Here is a 17,606-nt window from a genome sequence, read left to right on the forward strand (position 1 = left end):
ACCCTCTAACCTGTTATTATAGTCTTTGACTGGGTACAATATGATAGTAAGTCATCTGCAGTAACTGCAGACTTAAGGACTAATACGTTATTACTCACTCAGGCAGAACTCCCATTAATTTCAAGTAGTGATGAATAGAACCTGTAGGAATGAGTCTTTCTATTCAGTTTAATGAAAAGAATGGAGAAATGAAAAGAGACCTGCACCATCTTTAAAGTTGTGAATAAGAAGCTCAGGCCTCAATTCAAGAAAGCACTTAATTTTATCCATATTCAGGACGCTGAGGCATGTGCTTAACTTTAATCGTATACTTAAGTCCCAGTTACATGATTAAACAACACAAGCTGTAGTACTGCCCTAGAAAGCATGTTTCCTTGAGCCAAAATCTTAATAAGTAACACAAATAAGACCAACAAAGAGCAGCCCTGCCTTGTCTTGTTTCTAAGTTTAAGGCTCTCTTCTGTAAAAGACCACTAATTTTTATTTTGGCAGAAAGAGTCTCATGAGCATTAGATACTCTTTTCTTAAAATCCTGGCTCTGATCTGCACTGTTCAGCCTCCAATAGTTGAATAAAAAAGCATCCAGTATTCCTAGTTAAACACCATTTTGATGTCTAGACAAAACAATGATGATTTATTCCTTTAGAAAAGATAAGCAGTGATTTCGTTTACCTATAACTTTGGAGAAGAGGAATGGAAGCTAGAGGAGCAGGCTGATGTTATTGTAAGGTTGATCTCTATCATCTCTGGAAGGACACTGAGATCAGGGAAGGGCCATGACAACCGGAGAAAGGACAATTTTGTATCCATCTTCAAAGAAAGGACAAAAAGATAATCAAGGAGTAAGCCTCACTTTGGTCTCTTGGAAAGAGGTTTTGAAGCCCATTTCTGAGCACATAAAGGAGAAGAAGATGATTGTGAGCAGTCATTATGGATTTACCAAAGGTGAATCATGCCGCACCAGCATGATTGCTTTCTGTGAGAAAATGACTAGATTTGTGGACAAGAGAAGACTTGTCAGTGTCATTTGCCTTGCCTTTAGCAAAATACAAGTTGGATGGTCTGGTTCAGAGGGTATTAGCTAATGAGTCATACTCTACTGGGAGACCTGTAACAGCTGCAGTACTGCCAGAGTCTATACTAGGACTTCCCTGTTTAACATCTTTAAAGAAGGACATGGAGGAGGTGATGGAATGCTTGCTCATCAAGTTTGCAGATGACATCAGATTGGGGAGAGATCAGTCAATATGCTCAACTACATGGCTGCCATCCAGAGGGACCTAGACAGGCTGAAGGAAGGGGTCTATACGAACTTCATGAAATTGGACAAGGACAAATGCAAAGACTTGCCTTTGAAACAGAAGACTCCTTGCAGTAGTACAGTCTCTGCTGAAAAGGCCCTTTGGTGTCTGTGTAGACAGCAAGCTGAAGATGAACCAGGAGTGTGCCTTGGCAGCAAAGGCCAACAGCACCTGGGCTGTATTAACTACTGCTTAACCAGTGGATCAAGGGAAGCGATTACCTCCACTTCTCAGCACTCGTTAGCCTGCATCTAAAATACTGTGTCCAGTTTGGGGTCCTCCAGTAGAAAAAATAGATTGCTCAACTTATGTGAGTCATGCATAGAGCCCTGGACCACTTGTCCCATGAAGAGAGGATGAGGAACAAGACTCAGAATCATTGAATCATCAAATCGTTTAGGTTGGAAAAGACCTTTAAGATCATCGAGTCCAACTGTTAACGTAGCACTGCCAAGTCCACCACTAAACCATGTCCCTAAGCATCACATCTGTCCGTCTTTTAAATACCTCCAGGTATTTAACAAGCTTGCTCAGCTTGTTTAAGGAGGTCATCAAGAAGACAGAGCCAGGCTCTTCACAGTGGTGCATGCTGGGAGGAGAGACAGCAGGCATAAGTTGAAACGAGAGGTTCAGGCTGGATATAATGAGAAGCTTTTATGCCATGAGGACAATCAGGCAGTTTCCAGAAAGCTTTTACCATTTCTACCCTTGGAGGATTTCAAGACCCAGCCGGATAATAGCCTGAGCAACCTGGTTTGATATCATAGCTGACACTCTTTTGGGCAGGAGTTTGGACTAGACAAAATCTTGAAGGCCTTTCCAACCTGAATTATTCTATGACAGTATATTTCTAAGCATTTTCTTTCATCATATCAAGAGTATTGGAAGAGCTACCTCCTTCTGAAGGCTGACTGGAATATAATTCTAAATTCTGGAGCACAGAACTGTCGCTATACATTGGGTTCATTTATTTGATACAAATGAGAAAATCCCATCTCAAATTTTCAGAGACATAGGGGGCAAGTGGACAGTTTTAGCTGCATTTTTTACACTACTCCATACAAAGATAACTAAATTCCAAGACCACAATAGGGAAGAGGTTTGAATACACATAATATACCCCATAGACAAAGAACCCACACATCTAAATTAGAATATACTGAAAGACCATGTCAACAGTCTTTTGAAGACACATATTCTGCTTGTGAATACTGTGGTATAAAATTGGTGTAATCCAGAACTCAAATAAACATCATAATAATCAGAATTATAACATTTACACTTCAAATGTGACTTGATACAACTAGCCAACCAAATATTGATACATTAAAGAGAATGAGATCTCTCTCTAAGATTATTGTCATAAGTGTCCTCATTCATCTTCAGTCATTCTCCATGTTTTATTTTCAAAAGTTAATGATACAAGGAATAAGTTAAAAAGAAAAAAAAGAAGATCAGTTATTACATATTCCTCTTACTATCCCATATGCTTGGAAAGTGAAGTTATTTGTCAAAGTAAAGCAATGAAAGAGGCTGGAAAGCCACTGGCCAATTTAAGAAATATTGGATCAAAATTGGTGTTTTTGTCACATTAACAATAAGGTCCAATAAATGCTAAAAAATTATTTTCTCATTATTAGTGATTAAGGAACTCTGGGTTTATTCACAGTTCATTAACAGTTCTGATTGTTTAAGTTAGTATTTATGACCAATTATCTCGGTTTCTTCTACAGAGTTACAGCTAATATATAAAAAAAGATACATCTTTTTTTTTTCTTTAGTTAATCTTATCAAGGACTTGTTTAATAAAAAGGTGGGCTCCAACATCTGAAGTGTTTCCTAGGCCTCGTGGGAGATTTGCTTATGCAAAATTGGGTAAGGAACCAACTGGTAGCAAGAATTACTATTTCATGTTTTGTAATGCTGAAGTTTTTAATATATATATATAAAACATTCATCAGCAATGTACAATTCTACTTTATATTTACCTGTATTATCCTTACACTGGAGACCTTCCTCTTCAAACCAGCTTGCTTTAATTCAGTTGTTAACTGAAACAATGGTTCAGAAAGAAATATATCTTTTTTTTGTTTCAATTACCAGCTGAATTAACAATTTAAATAACTTATTCTGCCAATTTCATATTTAAAATTAATTAAAGGCAAGATAGAATGCCAGATTCTATTATTCCCAGGGTTTGCTCCAAGTAAGGACATGAGCCAAGAGACAAGCCCTTTTTTTTCTATAAAGAAAATTTTCTTTGAGAAATATGTAGAATGAGTTATACAGTTTCCTGCCAAATAGGAAAGATAAGAATATATATGATGTTGCATCGTGTTTGCCAGATCAGCTGGACATTTAATGAAAAGGAGCCAGGGCCTGATCCATCTCTCTCAGAAGGCTTTCTTTCCATGAGCTCCAGTGAGAGCTGGATCTAGCCCCATCTGCATGCTTTCAGGCACCAGACCAATTTTCATTTCCTGACCTGCATGTATTTCCATTGAGAACACTACTATTGCTGAGAGAGAGGAACAACTTATCAGAAGATTACAAATATCCAACACCTTTTTTAGTTAACATTCTGCAGATACAGTAACTTTATCCTATCTGTTAAATATTTCTATCCACATCTTCAATGTTATAATGTATTAAACAAAAACAACAAAAAATAATATTAATTGCTTTATTACAAAAAATGCATCTGCCATATTTGCATGAATGTGTTATCAGACACATGCATTCATGTATGTACACGTAAGTCTTCATCTCTGCCGCAAGGACTAAGAAGCCTTTTAACATGCATGAATCAAGCAGCTCTACATTGCAAGCCTTTATTTATGTGACCACAAAGAATCAAATAGTGCTACTGATTATAAGCCAGATCATTGCAGGTTTCCAGAATCAGTCCCTTAGAACTTGTCATTTTTTTAAATTAATGTCATAATTCATAAGGACTGTCTGTTTATGCATTTGCTACCTAATCTGAGGCATTTCATGCAAATGTTTCAACTCCTTTAGCTTTAAATGAATTGTCTTCTGAAATAGTAGAACCTTAGGGTGCTATTGTAAGAGTAACTTCACACCAATCTTTTGTGAAATGCTCTGAGCCCTCACGGTTTCCTTCCCACTCTCAAAATAACCAATAAAATATTTATTAAAACAATCTGAAGCACACAGGGTGATGTAGGCTGAAATTTTGTTCTTTGCTTATTACAGTAGCGTAAACACCCTAAGTAGTATTTGTATGAAAGCTATATTCTATAACACAAACCCCACTGGGCAAGTAATACATTAGATCTGTAATACTTTCTATTGCCAGTCTCATCAAGCTGATTCGGAATTTGTTGCCTGGGTAGAGTGACTCATATGTTTACTGGTCCTGACAGGTGCTGGGCATCTTCCACACTCATTAAAGTTAATGACTTCAACAGCAGACACAGAAAACTGTATGCTGAAGTAGGTTTCCTCTTAAAAGGTATTCCCAAGTTATCATTTAAGAGAGTATGTCAGTGGTGTCAATTTTCTTCTGCAATCACAAAACCAGCCCATAATCAAACCCCTATCCCTTCATTGCAAAAATAACCCAATTAGCTTCACAGGGACTCCTTGTTGGAGTAAGGCAAGAAAAAAATTGCACTGTACACAGAGCTTTCCACATAAAAGCTCAGTTTCTTGCCATAAAAATAGTCACATCCTCACCGGAACAGAGGAATTAACATACTGGAAACAAGCCAGTAATTTTATAGAAATATATGCCTTTAAGTAAGCTCTAAATCAGTATTCTCACAATAGCCACAGCTTTGGCATCATTTCTATCCCAACAAGACACAGCTGCTGAACTGGAGACTTCTGACTTCATATTAGATAAGTAATGAGAAGTTTTAGGCAGTGGTGCCAGAGCCTGTCCTTTGATATCAACACAGCACGCTACAGTTGTCGATCAGGTACACCCAAAAGATACGCCTTTAAATTACACTGGTTAGCTAAAAATATTCAGGTGAGAACTTCACAGAGACTTATGCCATGACATTAGATTGTCAACCAAGATATGATGAGACCGAGACCTCACAGGCATCTGTGTATTCAAACAAAACCAAGAAATTAGGAGGACTGAATCTTTAACTACAGAGAGACCTTTGCTTTGATGCCTGTCCAGACACTAGATCTGCACTATTAATATGTCAAAGTCCTGTACCCTGGCTTCCACCCAACAAGACAGAAGTACTGAACCAGAGACCTCACAGAAACCTGTGCCTTAATGTTAACCTGCCATGCAGAAGTTCCTGAGCTAATGGTCTTGCAATGAGTATAACATACAGCCATCTGAAGGAGAAAAAAGAAAAGATTAAAACTGCTAAAAATTAGGCAGAAGAACTATTGCAGTCTTAGATACTCATCACTTTTAATGTCTAACTTTTCAGGATCTTCCAAAGCAAAATATAATGGTACATTTCCACAGTTACATTAAACATAACAGTTCAATTAAAAAACTGTCCATTTTCCTCTTTAGCGAGTCTCACACAAACATTTCTTGCCCTTATAATATCATAAGACACTGAGGTACAAACCACTGAGCAATACATCTTCCAAACCCAGACTAATGTGCTGTTTGCTGGAAAGAATTTGAGGGAAATCAAAAAAGTGATTGCAACAGAATTAGTAGGCAAAATGTTGACTGATGAAAAACTCAGAAGTTTGGAATATATTTCAGTGGTAGTAGTCAGTAGTAGTCAGAGGTAGTAGTCAGTAAGTTGCAGGATGAATTCATTTATTAGAAATTTACCTTAATCAACCCAAATGCAATGTTCTGCCATATGAATAACTGTTTGCTCCCTATAAGTAACTGTTTGATGGCAAATGCCAATGTATTTTATTTCTTAATGAAGTTTAAAAAAGAGATTGATATGATTCTGGGAAGCTTTTCCAGAAAATACTTAAATGACTCAATGAACAACTTTTTTTTTTTTTTTTAAATTACTTCTGAATTAAATATTACTAAAAATCAGGAGTTCTGCAGTTCAAAATGCCTACCTCAATTTCCAAAATAGGATTTTGAAAATAGAAAGTCTGCATACAGATGCCCCAAAAACTTGAAGCAAATATTTTCTTTCTGAGTGCTGTTTATCCATCCACATTGGCACAAAAAGTAATTGGAGAAAAAAATATTCCAGGAAAGCCTTTCCCTTCTTGATGTCTGAAAGGAGTTCTTCCCATTTTTATAGTGCTGGATCTTTACATTGTTCCTCATTTTCCACCTACACTCTTAGCATTTTTCATTGTTTTCTTTTACCTTAAATTAATTTCTAATTTATAATGCTGTGATTTCTGTGTCTCATTTAAGCAAGATAGTCATCTAACACTGCCCCATGACTACAAAAGCCTAATATTCTACAGAGTCAGTCACTGACTTCTTTTCAGATTTCACTTACTTTAAGTCAGAAAAAGCTGAACGGCAGCAGCTGCTTTATCCGTCTTTTACAGTCTTTGATCCCTCACTTGGAAAGGCCTAGACAACTGTTTAATGCGTAAGGGAAGACCTCCCCATACTGCTATGTGAGAGTCCCTGCTCATATTGGGCAAGATCCAAAGCCCATTAAAGTAATTGAGAATCTTTCCATTATCTTCAGTGGAGTTTGGTTGGGCCCAACAGGTGAAAGGCAGTCTCACTGAGATGAAAGATTCACTGGAAACACTTCACAGTCTTGATGGTGATCAGCAGAAGAAAGGGATAGTTAAGTTCTTTCATAAACTGCAAGGCTAAATTTGCTGGACCAAACCTGAAAACTGGAGTATTCTACACTTCAGATACTAGTTCTCAATGTTTAAACAAATGAAACTGTTTCCTTCTACCTGGAAACTGGACATGGTTTTGGAATGCTTTGGCTTTGCTGGCACGTATGGCATGCTGGGAATAAGCAATGGTTAACCAGGCTTAATGGACAAAGTCTACAGGGGCTTATGAGTGCTTAGGTAATAGACCTCAATCAGCATTTTACAAGAGGGGACCGGGAAAAAAGTGCTTGTTCTTAGATTTGAAATAGCCATAGAAAGCCTAAACACACTTCAATCTAAAAATGATATACCAATTATTATTTTTCCATTTATAATGGAAATACTATCAAAACTTCACATCTGTGTAACTGCAACATGACTAAAGATGCCAGTGTTACCTATGCAAATGAAATCACTGTAATAAAAGCTGTTTTCTTTATTGTCCACAAAGTACTGAAATTCTAGGTCATTGCTATAAGAATTCCTGTTGTGATTATCTTCCTAATCATTCCTCACTCTACAGATTAGATCCTGAACCACCTGTCAACCATATTCCTATGCAAATTGCTTTACTTTGCAGAGCTAGAAACATGATGATTTCAAAGCCTTTCAACAGCACTGCAGGGTTGCATAACAACAGATTCCTAGCAAGCAACTTACAAGGCCGATTAAGAGCACCAAAAAGTATCTTTTGCAAACTATCCATCAGAGACAGACAAAAAGACAATCAAAATATAATGAAACACAAATCCAATATAAGTGAAAAGATTAAGTTGCATCTTACTTCATTTGCATTTTCTGTTGGGATGTTTTTATTTTTCAGCTTTTTCTGCAGCAGTTTGGTTTCATACTCTGGTCTGGGATGCTCCTGAAAAAGGGAAAAAACAACCAAATGTGTGGCTATGGTTAAGAGAAAAGGAAAAAAAAAAAAAGTTCTGGTCACTTATTCGTAATCCAAGCCATCAAGGTGATTCAACACCACAGCACCTTTTGGACTAGGGGGATCACTGTCTAGAGGTATAGATACATTACGGGATGCTTAGGGGAGGAACCAAAGGTGAGGAAGGGAGGGATCTAGGTCACTTGGGAAGGAACAACTGTGGAAAAATAGGGGGATAAAAAGGGCCGGTCACATGTAAATAATTAGCTGGTCTGTATGGGGGTTTAACCACCAGTAACTGAAGCAAGTGCAGATGTGAGACTGAGTATGTAAGCACTAGTGGAGATCAACCTGAAGTAGGTGAAGTGTCTGGGAGCCAGGGAGGTGTGAGCCTCTAAGGGTGAGACCATGGTGGAGTTGACTATCCGAGGGACCAGGGGAGTCCCAGCTAAATGCCAGAGACACCACAGGGTCTGGGGGTGTCTAGGAGTGCGACCCACTGGAGTGTGTGTGTGTCTGTGTCTGTGTCCTCAAGGTCAAGACCAGGGTGGGTTGCTCTGCTGGGGGACTGAGGGAGTCCCAGCCAGCTCTGGGGGAGCAGGATGTATGTGTGAGTGCGCAACTGGAGAGGGCCTGTGGTGCTATGGGCTTGTACCTCTGGGTGCCAGCAACCAGGGAGACTGGGGTCCAGAGGCATCTACTGGGCACACTGAGTGAGCCCAGCTGCTGGGGGGATCCACATTGTACGTACATGCATATATATATTCTCACTAGCAGACCTCCAACCTGCTCACCCAGGGAAAGAAACAGGATGAAGCCATTGTGCCATCTGTGTTTGTGTGCCTTCTGTGTGCATCTGTCTGTGTGATCTGTCTGACTGGCCATGTACATGTATGCATATATGTGGTGTACATGTGTGCTCTGTGTACGTATGCCTACTGGGAATACATGCTTAGTCTCACTGCAGGTTGGACCTGGGGACATGGTGCTGTGGCTGCCTCGCCTTTCTTGGGCTGTCAGATCTAGCCCAGTTTCCCCTATCAAGAACCTTTCAAGGTTTGTTTGTAAACTATATTTTTCTTTTCCAAATTAAAGCATAAATTAAGCATGGTAGCACAAACTTACCAGGATTTTAAAGAGAGCAGCTCATGAAAAAGAAAAATGCCATGTATCTCCTCATTCCCGCCAAGTTCCAAATTCATTCAGAGCCTGGAACTTGAATTTGATGCTTCCCACAAAAAGGCTATTTCTACAGCATTGGTCATACCATCCATCCTTACTATAATTAGGACATATGCTTATCAGCCCAGTCACAAAATTGACTTACTAACACCATTTCTTTAAAAATTAATTAATCCTCATGGACAATAGAACAGGGGTTGCATGGAACTTCAGCAGTCTTCCTTGGGGGATATATGTGCTATTCATTTTCTATTTGTAACATTTTCGCTACATCAGACACCATCTTGAGCATTCTCTGTTGCACACCAATATATAGACACAGTGAGAGTTCCAACGTATTTTTTATCCTGATCATGAGATTTTCCTGATGCATTGACAGGTATGTTAGAACACTATCATTTAAATAACTGCCTTAAATGAATATTTCTGTATCTTTTTGACCTCTATGAACAAGTCATATGCATGTCTGCCCTAAAGACAGTCCCACAAATGGCACATGCATTCTACTGCTCCCATGGAGTCTGATACTAACATGGGAGGCTTGAGGGAACTTTTTGTCTCTAAAGCTCGAGTACAGCTATGCCTCCGAGACTCTAGCACTACGATGCTGTAACAAACAAATATAATGAAACTGCTAGCACAACAGCTTGTTTTACACTTGTAATTTCATGTACTATTCAAAATAATAAACCATGTTCCAAGGGTGCAAGCGTGACACTCTTGACATCACAGAGTTCTTTTACATTACTTATGCCTCACATAAAAATCAATACTACAATGAATGAAGTTCAGGAATCACTATAGCACTTCTTGTCACAAGGGTCACTGTTGTTATTACTTACAAAGTGCTATGAGTGTGTGTGGGACTCCAAGAAATAATGAGGCACAGGTAATCTCTGACATTACTAAAGTTGATTAGCAGCAAAAATGGTGGTGAGCAGGATGGGGAAAGGAAAGACAAAGATACAATGACAAGTGCTTAAAGATGCTGTGGTCAATGCATGTATCTTAATGTTCTGTAAATTTTCACTAGCTTGTGGATTTGCATTAGTTTGTATCATGCTTCCTTAGAAAAGATTCAAAGGTCACATGGAAGAAACATCTTTAGACTTAAATGAAGAAAGGATGAAGGCATCAGGCATGGATGGCTACATGAGAGGAGACAGCTTGATGAAAGTAGGGAAATGAGATAAATGAAGCTGTAAGGAACTGAGGAGATCTAATCACACTATGGGAGCACCTGAAGAGTTGAATTGGCTTTCTTCTTTTTTTCTTATTTTCTGCTAAGCAAAGCATTCTGGAACAGCAGGGGCAGCTGCCAGAGGCCAGAGCAACTTTCGAAAATTGGTGTGAAAGGAAACAGGGTGAGAAAATCAAATGCCAAGCAAAACATTGTACTGTAACTTACTTTTTTGCTATTGACAATTTTGCTTTGAATGCATATACTGTTCAAATTTGGTCAAGTTATATTTAGTTTTCCTAGTAAGACATTTCAATGTCCTTTTAACTGCATTTCATATACCTACATCTGGATTGGAAAATTAATTGATCTGTCTTCACTGAATCTGCCAAGTCATCTTACCCTTGACTGAACAGTCCACAACAGACCACAACAGACCACAGTGCCTCCTGGCATGCATGTATGTATATCTTCTTTTTATGAGTATATTGCATGAAACAATTCTTTACAAAATAGATTTAGAGATACTTGATTCTGATCATATATACATGGATTTAAAGGAACAACTCCACTCTGCTGTAAAAAGAGTGTGATTCAGAATCAATTCTTTGTCTGAAAATGGGAAGAGTTCTACACTTAGGACAATAAGCTAGAAATAGTTGTGATGACTTGAAGAAGGCCAAGTGTCCATGTACGGATAAATATGAATCCCACGGTGCTGGAAGTTTGCCAGTACAGCTGCCAGACACTTATTGAAAACCATGTGAGCCAAGGTACTGTGAGGCCAAATGAGTGCTCAGAGTTGAAAACGATAATTCCCATCCTGAGAACAAAGAGCCAAATCATGAAATTTTTACTCAGACAAAACTCATATTGACGTCAGTGGGAATTTTCCCTGAGAATGGTCTCCAGGATTTGCCTCAAACATACAACATGTGTATCCACAATACGTTGCAAATTAAGGCTGTGCAGGTAATGATCCCGTTTGATAAGAATGTATAGAGAACTGATCTCTCCTTAACTTCTCTTTGATTTAGGAAGAAAGTGATAATGGAATTTTACAAAGCATGCATGACAAATACAGCTGGGTTGCTAAGAAAAACCAGAACCTTAGAAACTATCCCAGATTAACAGCCCAAAGCAGTTATCAGCAAAAAATAAGCCAACCCACTGCTTCATTTTTACACTTAAAGGAAAGTCAAAGAAACACTGAGAATTCATTGAACAGCCTTATCCTAATATGCTGAACACAAACAGAGCAGCAAAGCAGTGCACACTGGTAGGAAGGAAGGTCTCCACAGATGAGAACTGGAATGTTCCATCTGCTGCCCTACACCAAGATGGAAACTTGGAACGAACAGAACAGAGAGCCCAGCTGTTCTTTGCTGCAAGAGAGTTAATTATTACAAACCAAGGACTAAAAGCCTCTATTTCTTATGATGATGACACAGTGTGGGGAGAAGGCTAAGGAAGAGATTGTCATTCACACCAATGATCTGTTTAGACTGGCCTAGTAATGGGACGCTCATCCAAGGAAAAGTACTTTTATATCTCAGCACATATGAAGAGATCACTGGATGTTCACAATCTTTTTAGTCCAGATCACTTGCACAATAAATTTGATTTATGTAAAATTAAAACAAAAGCTTGAATAAGTCATCTAACATTATTACAAATTTAGGGATGTTAAAAAACAAAAGTCGCTATATGAGTACATAGGACCTCAGCTATCAAAGGTATTGTAAAGCAACATAAAACTGAAGTAGTGAAAACTAAAGAACCCATAAAGTATATTATGGAAATATATTTGCCAGATAAATAGATAGATATAATGCCTTTGTTTGCTCCCATAGAGCAAGACCAGTAGTAGTGCTTCGGAGGATTACCTTCAAAACTAAATTTTGAAATATGACCTCAGATTTTTAAGTGCCCTTGAAACCAAACAACCAAGTGCTGCCATTGCAATGTCAAGATATCACATTTTGTGGGTAGCTGTAGCAGAATATAGCATCATTTATTTTTGTTCATTATTCAGTTCAAATTCAACCCATTTAAATATACCTACATCAGTAAGCCAGATGTCCCTTGAACTTTGGTATTGAAAACTTGGCTTAACATTATTTATTCTACTGCATGATAAGTCATTGCTGAAACAAATGAGCTGACAAACATAAAGAAGAAACCCAGCTGTAAAGTTGGATGCCAGCCCATTTAAATGGGGCATCACCCAGCTTGTCAGTGGAACAACTTCCAGCTTACCTTATTGCTCTAACTTTGATAAAATATTACCTGTTCTCTAGAAAATGTAAAATGTCTGTGCATATCACTGTCATGTTTATTGGTTTTAGTTGTCCTATGCCAGTATCAAGTAGTCACAGTCATGGACTAGGACTCTATCACTTTTGCCACTATATAAACATAGAACCCCTTCTCCAAAGGAATGTTCCTAAAGAATGGATTGTTTCTCCTTTGGGCACTGTTCTCTTTTTTTGTCTGATAATGTGCAACTGTGGGAACACTTGGCTGTGGAAGCACTCTTTAGGGGAGTGTGTTTATGGAAATTTTTCGCTGTCAATATTTAAGATTGAGTGTACTTTGGATGGATTACAGATTTTTAGGTCTCGCAAAAAGAAATACAAAAACACTGCAAAATCCTTTAACTTTGATCTAAAATAGTTGCTTCGCAAATCGTAATATTATGGTCTCAAGATAAAATATCCTACAAATTAGCAAGGTTAGAAACCAACTGTTTCCTCCAACCAGGAAAAGGTGTTTTTCTTCTAAGCAAGATCAAAATCATGAGACACTGGGCCTTGAACTTGTCATTGGTCCGAGGCTACATATTGCACATTATACACCACAGTGCTCCCAAGAAATTTAGAGAGAGGGTTAAAAGAGAAGGTCACTGATGCATGAAAGAGGCAAACATTTTGTAGATTCATCCTATTACAGCTTGTCAAAGGTCATAGATTTTAGATCTATGATTGAGTGGGCAAGTAGCTGTCAAAGTTGAATGCTAAATCAAACTTACAGCATAGTGCTTATATCAATCCCATGGATAGAACTACTGCAAATGTCATTAATTTCCCTGTCTTGCCCTTGTCAGAGATAGATAAGTGAATGTAAGGTAAAAATGTTTCTAGCATGCCAGATCTCAAAGGCTATCAGTCTCTCCCATTTTAATAAGAATGCCTCACAAGTAGCCCAGTTTTTCTGCCACACATGAAACTCTCTTCCAGGTAATATCAGAATGGATTTTTGTTTATTAAGTAGTATTTTTTCAGTACTGGCTACTTATGATATTTCTGGAATTTTCATTTCCCTGGAGTTTTCTTCCTTTCAGCCTCTGTGCACCTGGAACCCAAGGCTTACAATAAACCTGGCTTAGGTAAAAGTAATGTGACTCTATATATGATTTTAAGGCATACTTCCTAGAACGTCTTAAAGCATATACATCAGACACAAGCTAACAAAACTGTATAACAGCCAGAATTTTCTGGTTCCAGAAGGTGTATAGTCTGACCAACCGTTGTCTTTCCAAACCTTTGTGAACTTTTCAAGTTGAACCATGATCCAGATTAGAGCATTGGCTCCTCTCTAATGTGGAGAAATGCAGATACTTTAGCTAATCTGAACTAAAAATCTATCTCAGACCACAAATATTTGTTCAGTCTTTATTAATTCGTTTCAGCCGTACCAGTGTCTCTTTTAATTGTTTCCCATAAATATCCCAGTGACTGGATTTACAGCCAGGAATGTTCATGAAAACAACTTATTTGAAGCAAACACAAATGTTGAATTTGTAGTCAAAAGCTTTTATACTTGAGGCTTGAGTTTAATGGCTTGAGTTTCACAGCAGCATAAGCCAATCTAAGCCTGGCCTCCCATACTCGCAAACTCAGTTTCACCTTGCACTAGCCACACATTTCCGTTTCTGTCCTTACACTGACACCAGTACACATGCAGCTGCATGGTATGGTCAGGCTAAAAACTCCTACCCCTCATACCCCCAGCTACCCTTCAGCTGTATCAGCTGTCTAAACTGTTCACCACTCAGTTGTATGACTGCCAGCATGCATGTAAGAGGAAGAACAAGATTGCGTGGCTGGGATAGTAGCACTATGGTAGTGTGGAGTTAGATTGGCTTAAGCTGCTACACAGCTGCAATCTACAGATGAAGCTGCATGCTACAGATGAGCTGATTTAATGGCTCATCATTGCTAAAAGGATCCTCATAACCCACACATTCTTCTTTTCCCCTGGCCAATGCCCTGATTATATTATGTGAAAACTTATCTAATTAATTGGTCCCCTCTACCACAAACACTGTCCACTTTATTTCTGGAATTACTTCTCCACAGCTTTAGTCAGTAGGTCCAGGTGATGGGTGAGACACCAAAATTAGTAGCATGAAAGTAAGGATAGGATCTCTGCCTAGTGGTAGCAGTGAACTATTGAGGCATTTTATGCATCTTCACCCTGGGAATCTAGATCTTCCAAAGACTTAGGAGAATAACATGGCCAATACATTAAAAATAAAGAAAAACAAAACCTACACTCTTAATTTTACAAACTGAGGTAAATAAATCCATAGATAATCACCTCAGCAAAAAAACCCCAAATTTTAGAAAAGAATGAATCGCGTTCCCCATTAAAGTGAGAGGAAGGGCTTTGATTTTTATCTAGAAACTGTGCCACATAGTTCAGGTGCCTGAATTTACACTTTGGATGCATTTGTTCTGTTACGTCTAAGGAGGCTGGTCACCCACCTTCTATGGAAGAGCCAATGGGATCTGGATGTCTAACTTTCAGACTGCTTTGAAAATCTCAGCTCAAGATGCCTACCTTAATGCACTCATATTTGAAAATGCTGTGATAGGCATATATTCAGAGACAGTGAGAATTTCATTATTGTGTAATGAATTCTTAATGGACAAGCTACAGGTCAGCGTTTCACACAAACCTACACACAAAAATGGCAAAAACTTTCTACACTGCCTAGAAGAAATTTAATTTTGCTGCAGAAGTAGCAGAGTAGGATGGAAGCAGGAAGATGAGATCTAAAAAGAGTCAGTGGTGAATCAAAGAAAGTGTTTACATTTTCCAAGGGTTAGAATTATTTCTATACATGTGACGCAGAGAGGTGTGGATGAATCTAGGAAAAAACACACACTTAGTACTTCCATTACTTCTATTGCTTGTAAAGTAATGAATAAAGCAAGGCATTTTGAAACTCGTATCAATAAAACAGTGTCTCACACCACATAATTACATATTTGATATAGGTGTAATGTGGGAGAGGTTTTTATAGGCATGAGTTTGCAACAATGTTGCACTACTCATAAGTGTCCATATGCATGTGAAAATGAAGAAAATTAGACAAAAATAAAAAAGCCTAAAGCAAAAGTAAAGAATAGGAAACAATTCTGACTGCTGAAATATGATGAGTTCTGAAACTCTGCATTCATTTTAAACAATTAGCAATTTTGGCTGTCATTAAACAATATCACAAAGTATTATTCTTAAATTTTAAAAGCCTTTCCCAAGTTCAAAAGTCCTTTTAGAAATAACTTCCACTGGGTTTAGTACTTTGAGCAGATTGAGAGAAAAGCTACTTATCCTTCCATCTTATTTTAGTCTTGATTAACCTTCCTGTGTCAATGACACTTCATGGGAAAAATCACAAAATAAATAAAAATGACCTAACAATAAAAGACTTTACAAAATAATAAATGACATTTAGGCCCCTTTATTCTAGTTCATTAAAATAAGAGTTTCTTAACAAATTTCCACATTATTTACATATGCAGTTGGGGTTAAAAAAATGGCAGCCTCCATTCATACACACGAGTAAATGTAAAATGCATCTTAAATTTAAAAAAAAAAGCTCATTTCCTTAAAAAGAAAGCTCTTCCCCCACACAAGAGAATACATAGTGATGTGCTGAGGTACCTGGAGCAATCGCCGAACTAGGACCGGATTCTGATCTCCTTGTTAACACCAATAGCAGGTTAATCTTGGAGGCTGTCAGCATGTCTAATTTACCGATACTGAATCAGCCCAAGACATCTTCAGTGCACAGGAAAACTGATTTTTTTTAGGTGCAACAGAGGAGGACAGAGGGGAGGAAAAATGGGGCTGAGAAAAAACAATGGTGCCTAAGAGACCTTTGCATGAGAGAGCTTGGAGAGGGAGTACTGTGACTTTGGGGGGACCTGAAAAAGGCAGACAGGGTTTTCGAGACTCTGGGAGAGGAGAAGGTCCCTCTCCACCACTTCATACCTGTCTCCCTCAGAACAGACACTCCCTTGCAGTTAAAGATCCCTTACCCTCGCTCCATATCTTTCCTGTCCTGCAAGAAGCACATCACTGGCAAACTCTGCTTACCCACCTGGATCTCCTGGGTCGCTGGGAAGTAGGAGAGGAAGAAGGAAGGGCCTAGAGATGGTCTCTGTTCCTAGAGCGGCAGTGCTGGATACGGGATGCAGTAGGTCAAGACAGAGAACTATTGGAAAGCAGGACTTTCCTCCCTGTTGTTCCTTTCCTCTTCCAGTAGCTCCTATTTTCCATCGTCCATGCTATGACCATGCCCTGGGCAACAACAACTGCAGCAGAGATCTGTGCTGCACAGGCTGGAAGAGCCCATTCCAGCTCCTCCTCCATAGCTTCACACTCCAAGTAACTGCCCACCTGGTTCCCTGCTTACACCAGGGAACATGAAGATGTGAGCCTCCTCTCTGAATTCAGGTAACTGTAGGAAGAAAGACCTCATGCCACCCCAGGTGGCCCAGCCTTTAAGTGGCCCATCACAACATCCTGAGGACTTAAGACTACCTATGAGGAATCAAACAGCTTTGAGGCTTGTAGAAAATTCAGTCCTGGAAAGGACACAGGATGTCATTATAATGGAAATGGAATAAAGGAAAGGAAATGAAAGCATGTTGATATGTCTGGTAGAAAAGAAATAAAAGAGGAAAATTAACTAGAGCCCCAGCATATTGCAGCACATCTCTGGATCAACAGTGTCAGAATGAAAAATATGTAATCATTTAGATTTACCAATTTCTTGGCAAGCAAAGGAATTATCACCTGCTTTGGTTCTTATAGTTTACAAATTAAAACATGTTTAAAGTGTGCCTTCATGTGTAATTTTTTAATGGAGCAACAGCTGGTACTAAATAGTTTCCCCTAAGGCCTCAGGGGTAACACCCATTTTTCAACATTCCTTCCCTAACTATCCTAATAAAACTCAAAACTCTCATCCTCCTGAATATAGCACTTAAATGTGATT

The 17,606-nt window shown here is 38.6% G+C and overlaps 1 protein-coding gene across 1 annotated transcript in view; it reads right to left on the bottom strand.

Annotated features, from left to right (window-relative positions):
- Positions 1–17,606, bottom strand: part of ANO2 (anoctamin 2) — a gene marked incomplete at its 3' end in the record, with an annotated part of 188,697 nt that overhangs the window by 90,129 nt on the left and 80,962 nt on the right. The window contains exon 12 of the mRNA XM_082309248.1: positions 7,858–7,941. Within this exon, the coding sequence (XP_082165374.1) occupies positions 7,858–7,941 (84 nt within the window). The remainder of the gene's footprint in view (positions 1–7,857; positions 7,942–17,606) is intronic.

The sequence above is a fragment of the Platalea leucorodia genome (assembly GCF_965183815.1).
Source record: "Platalea leucorodia genome assembly, chromosome: 4".
Lineage (NCBI taxonomy): Eukaryota > Metazoa > Chordata > Aves > Pelecaniformes > Threskiornithidae > Platalea > Platalea leucorodia.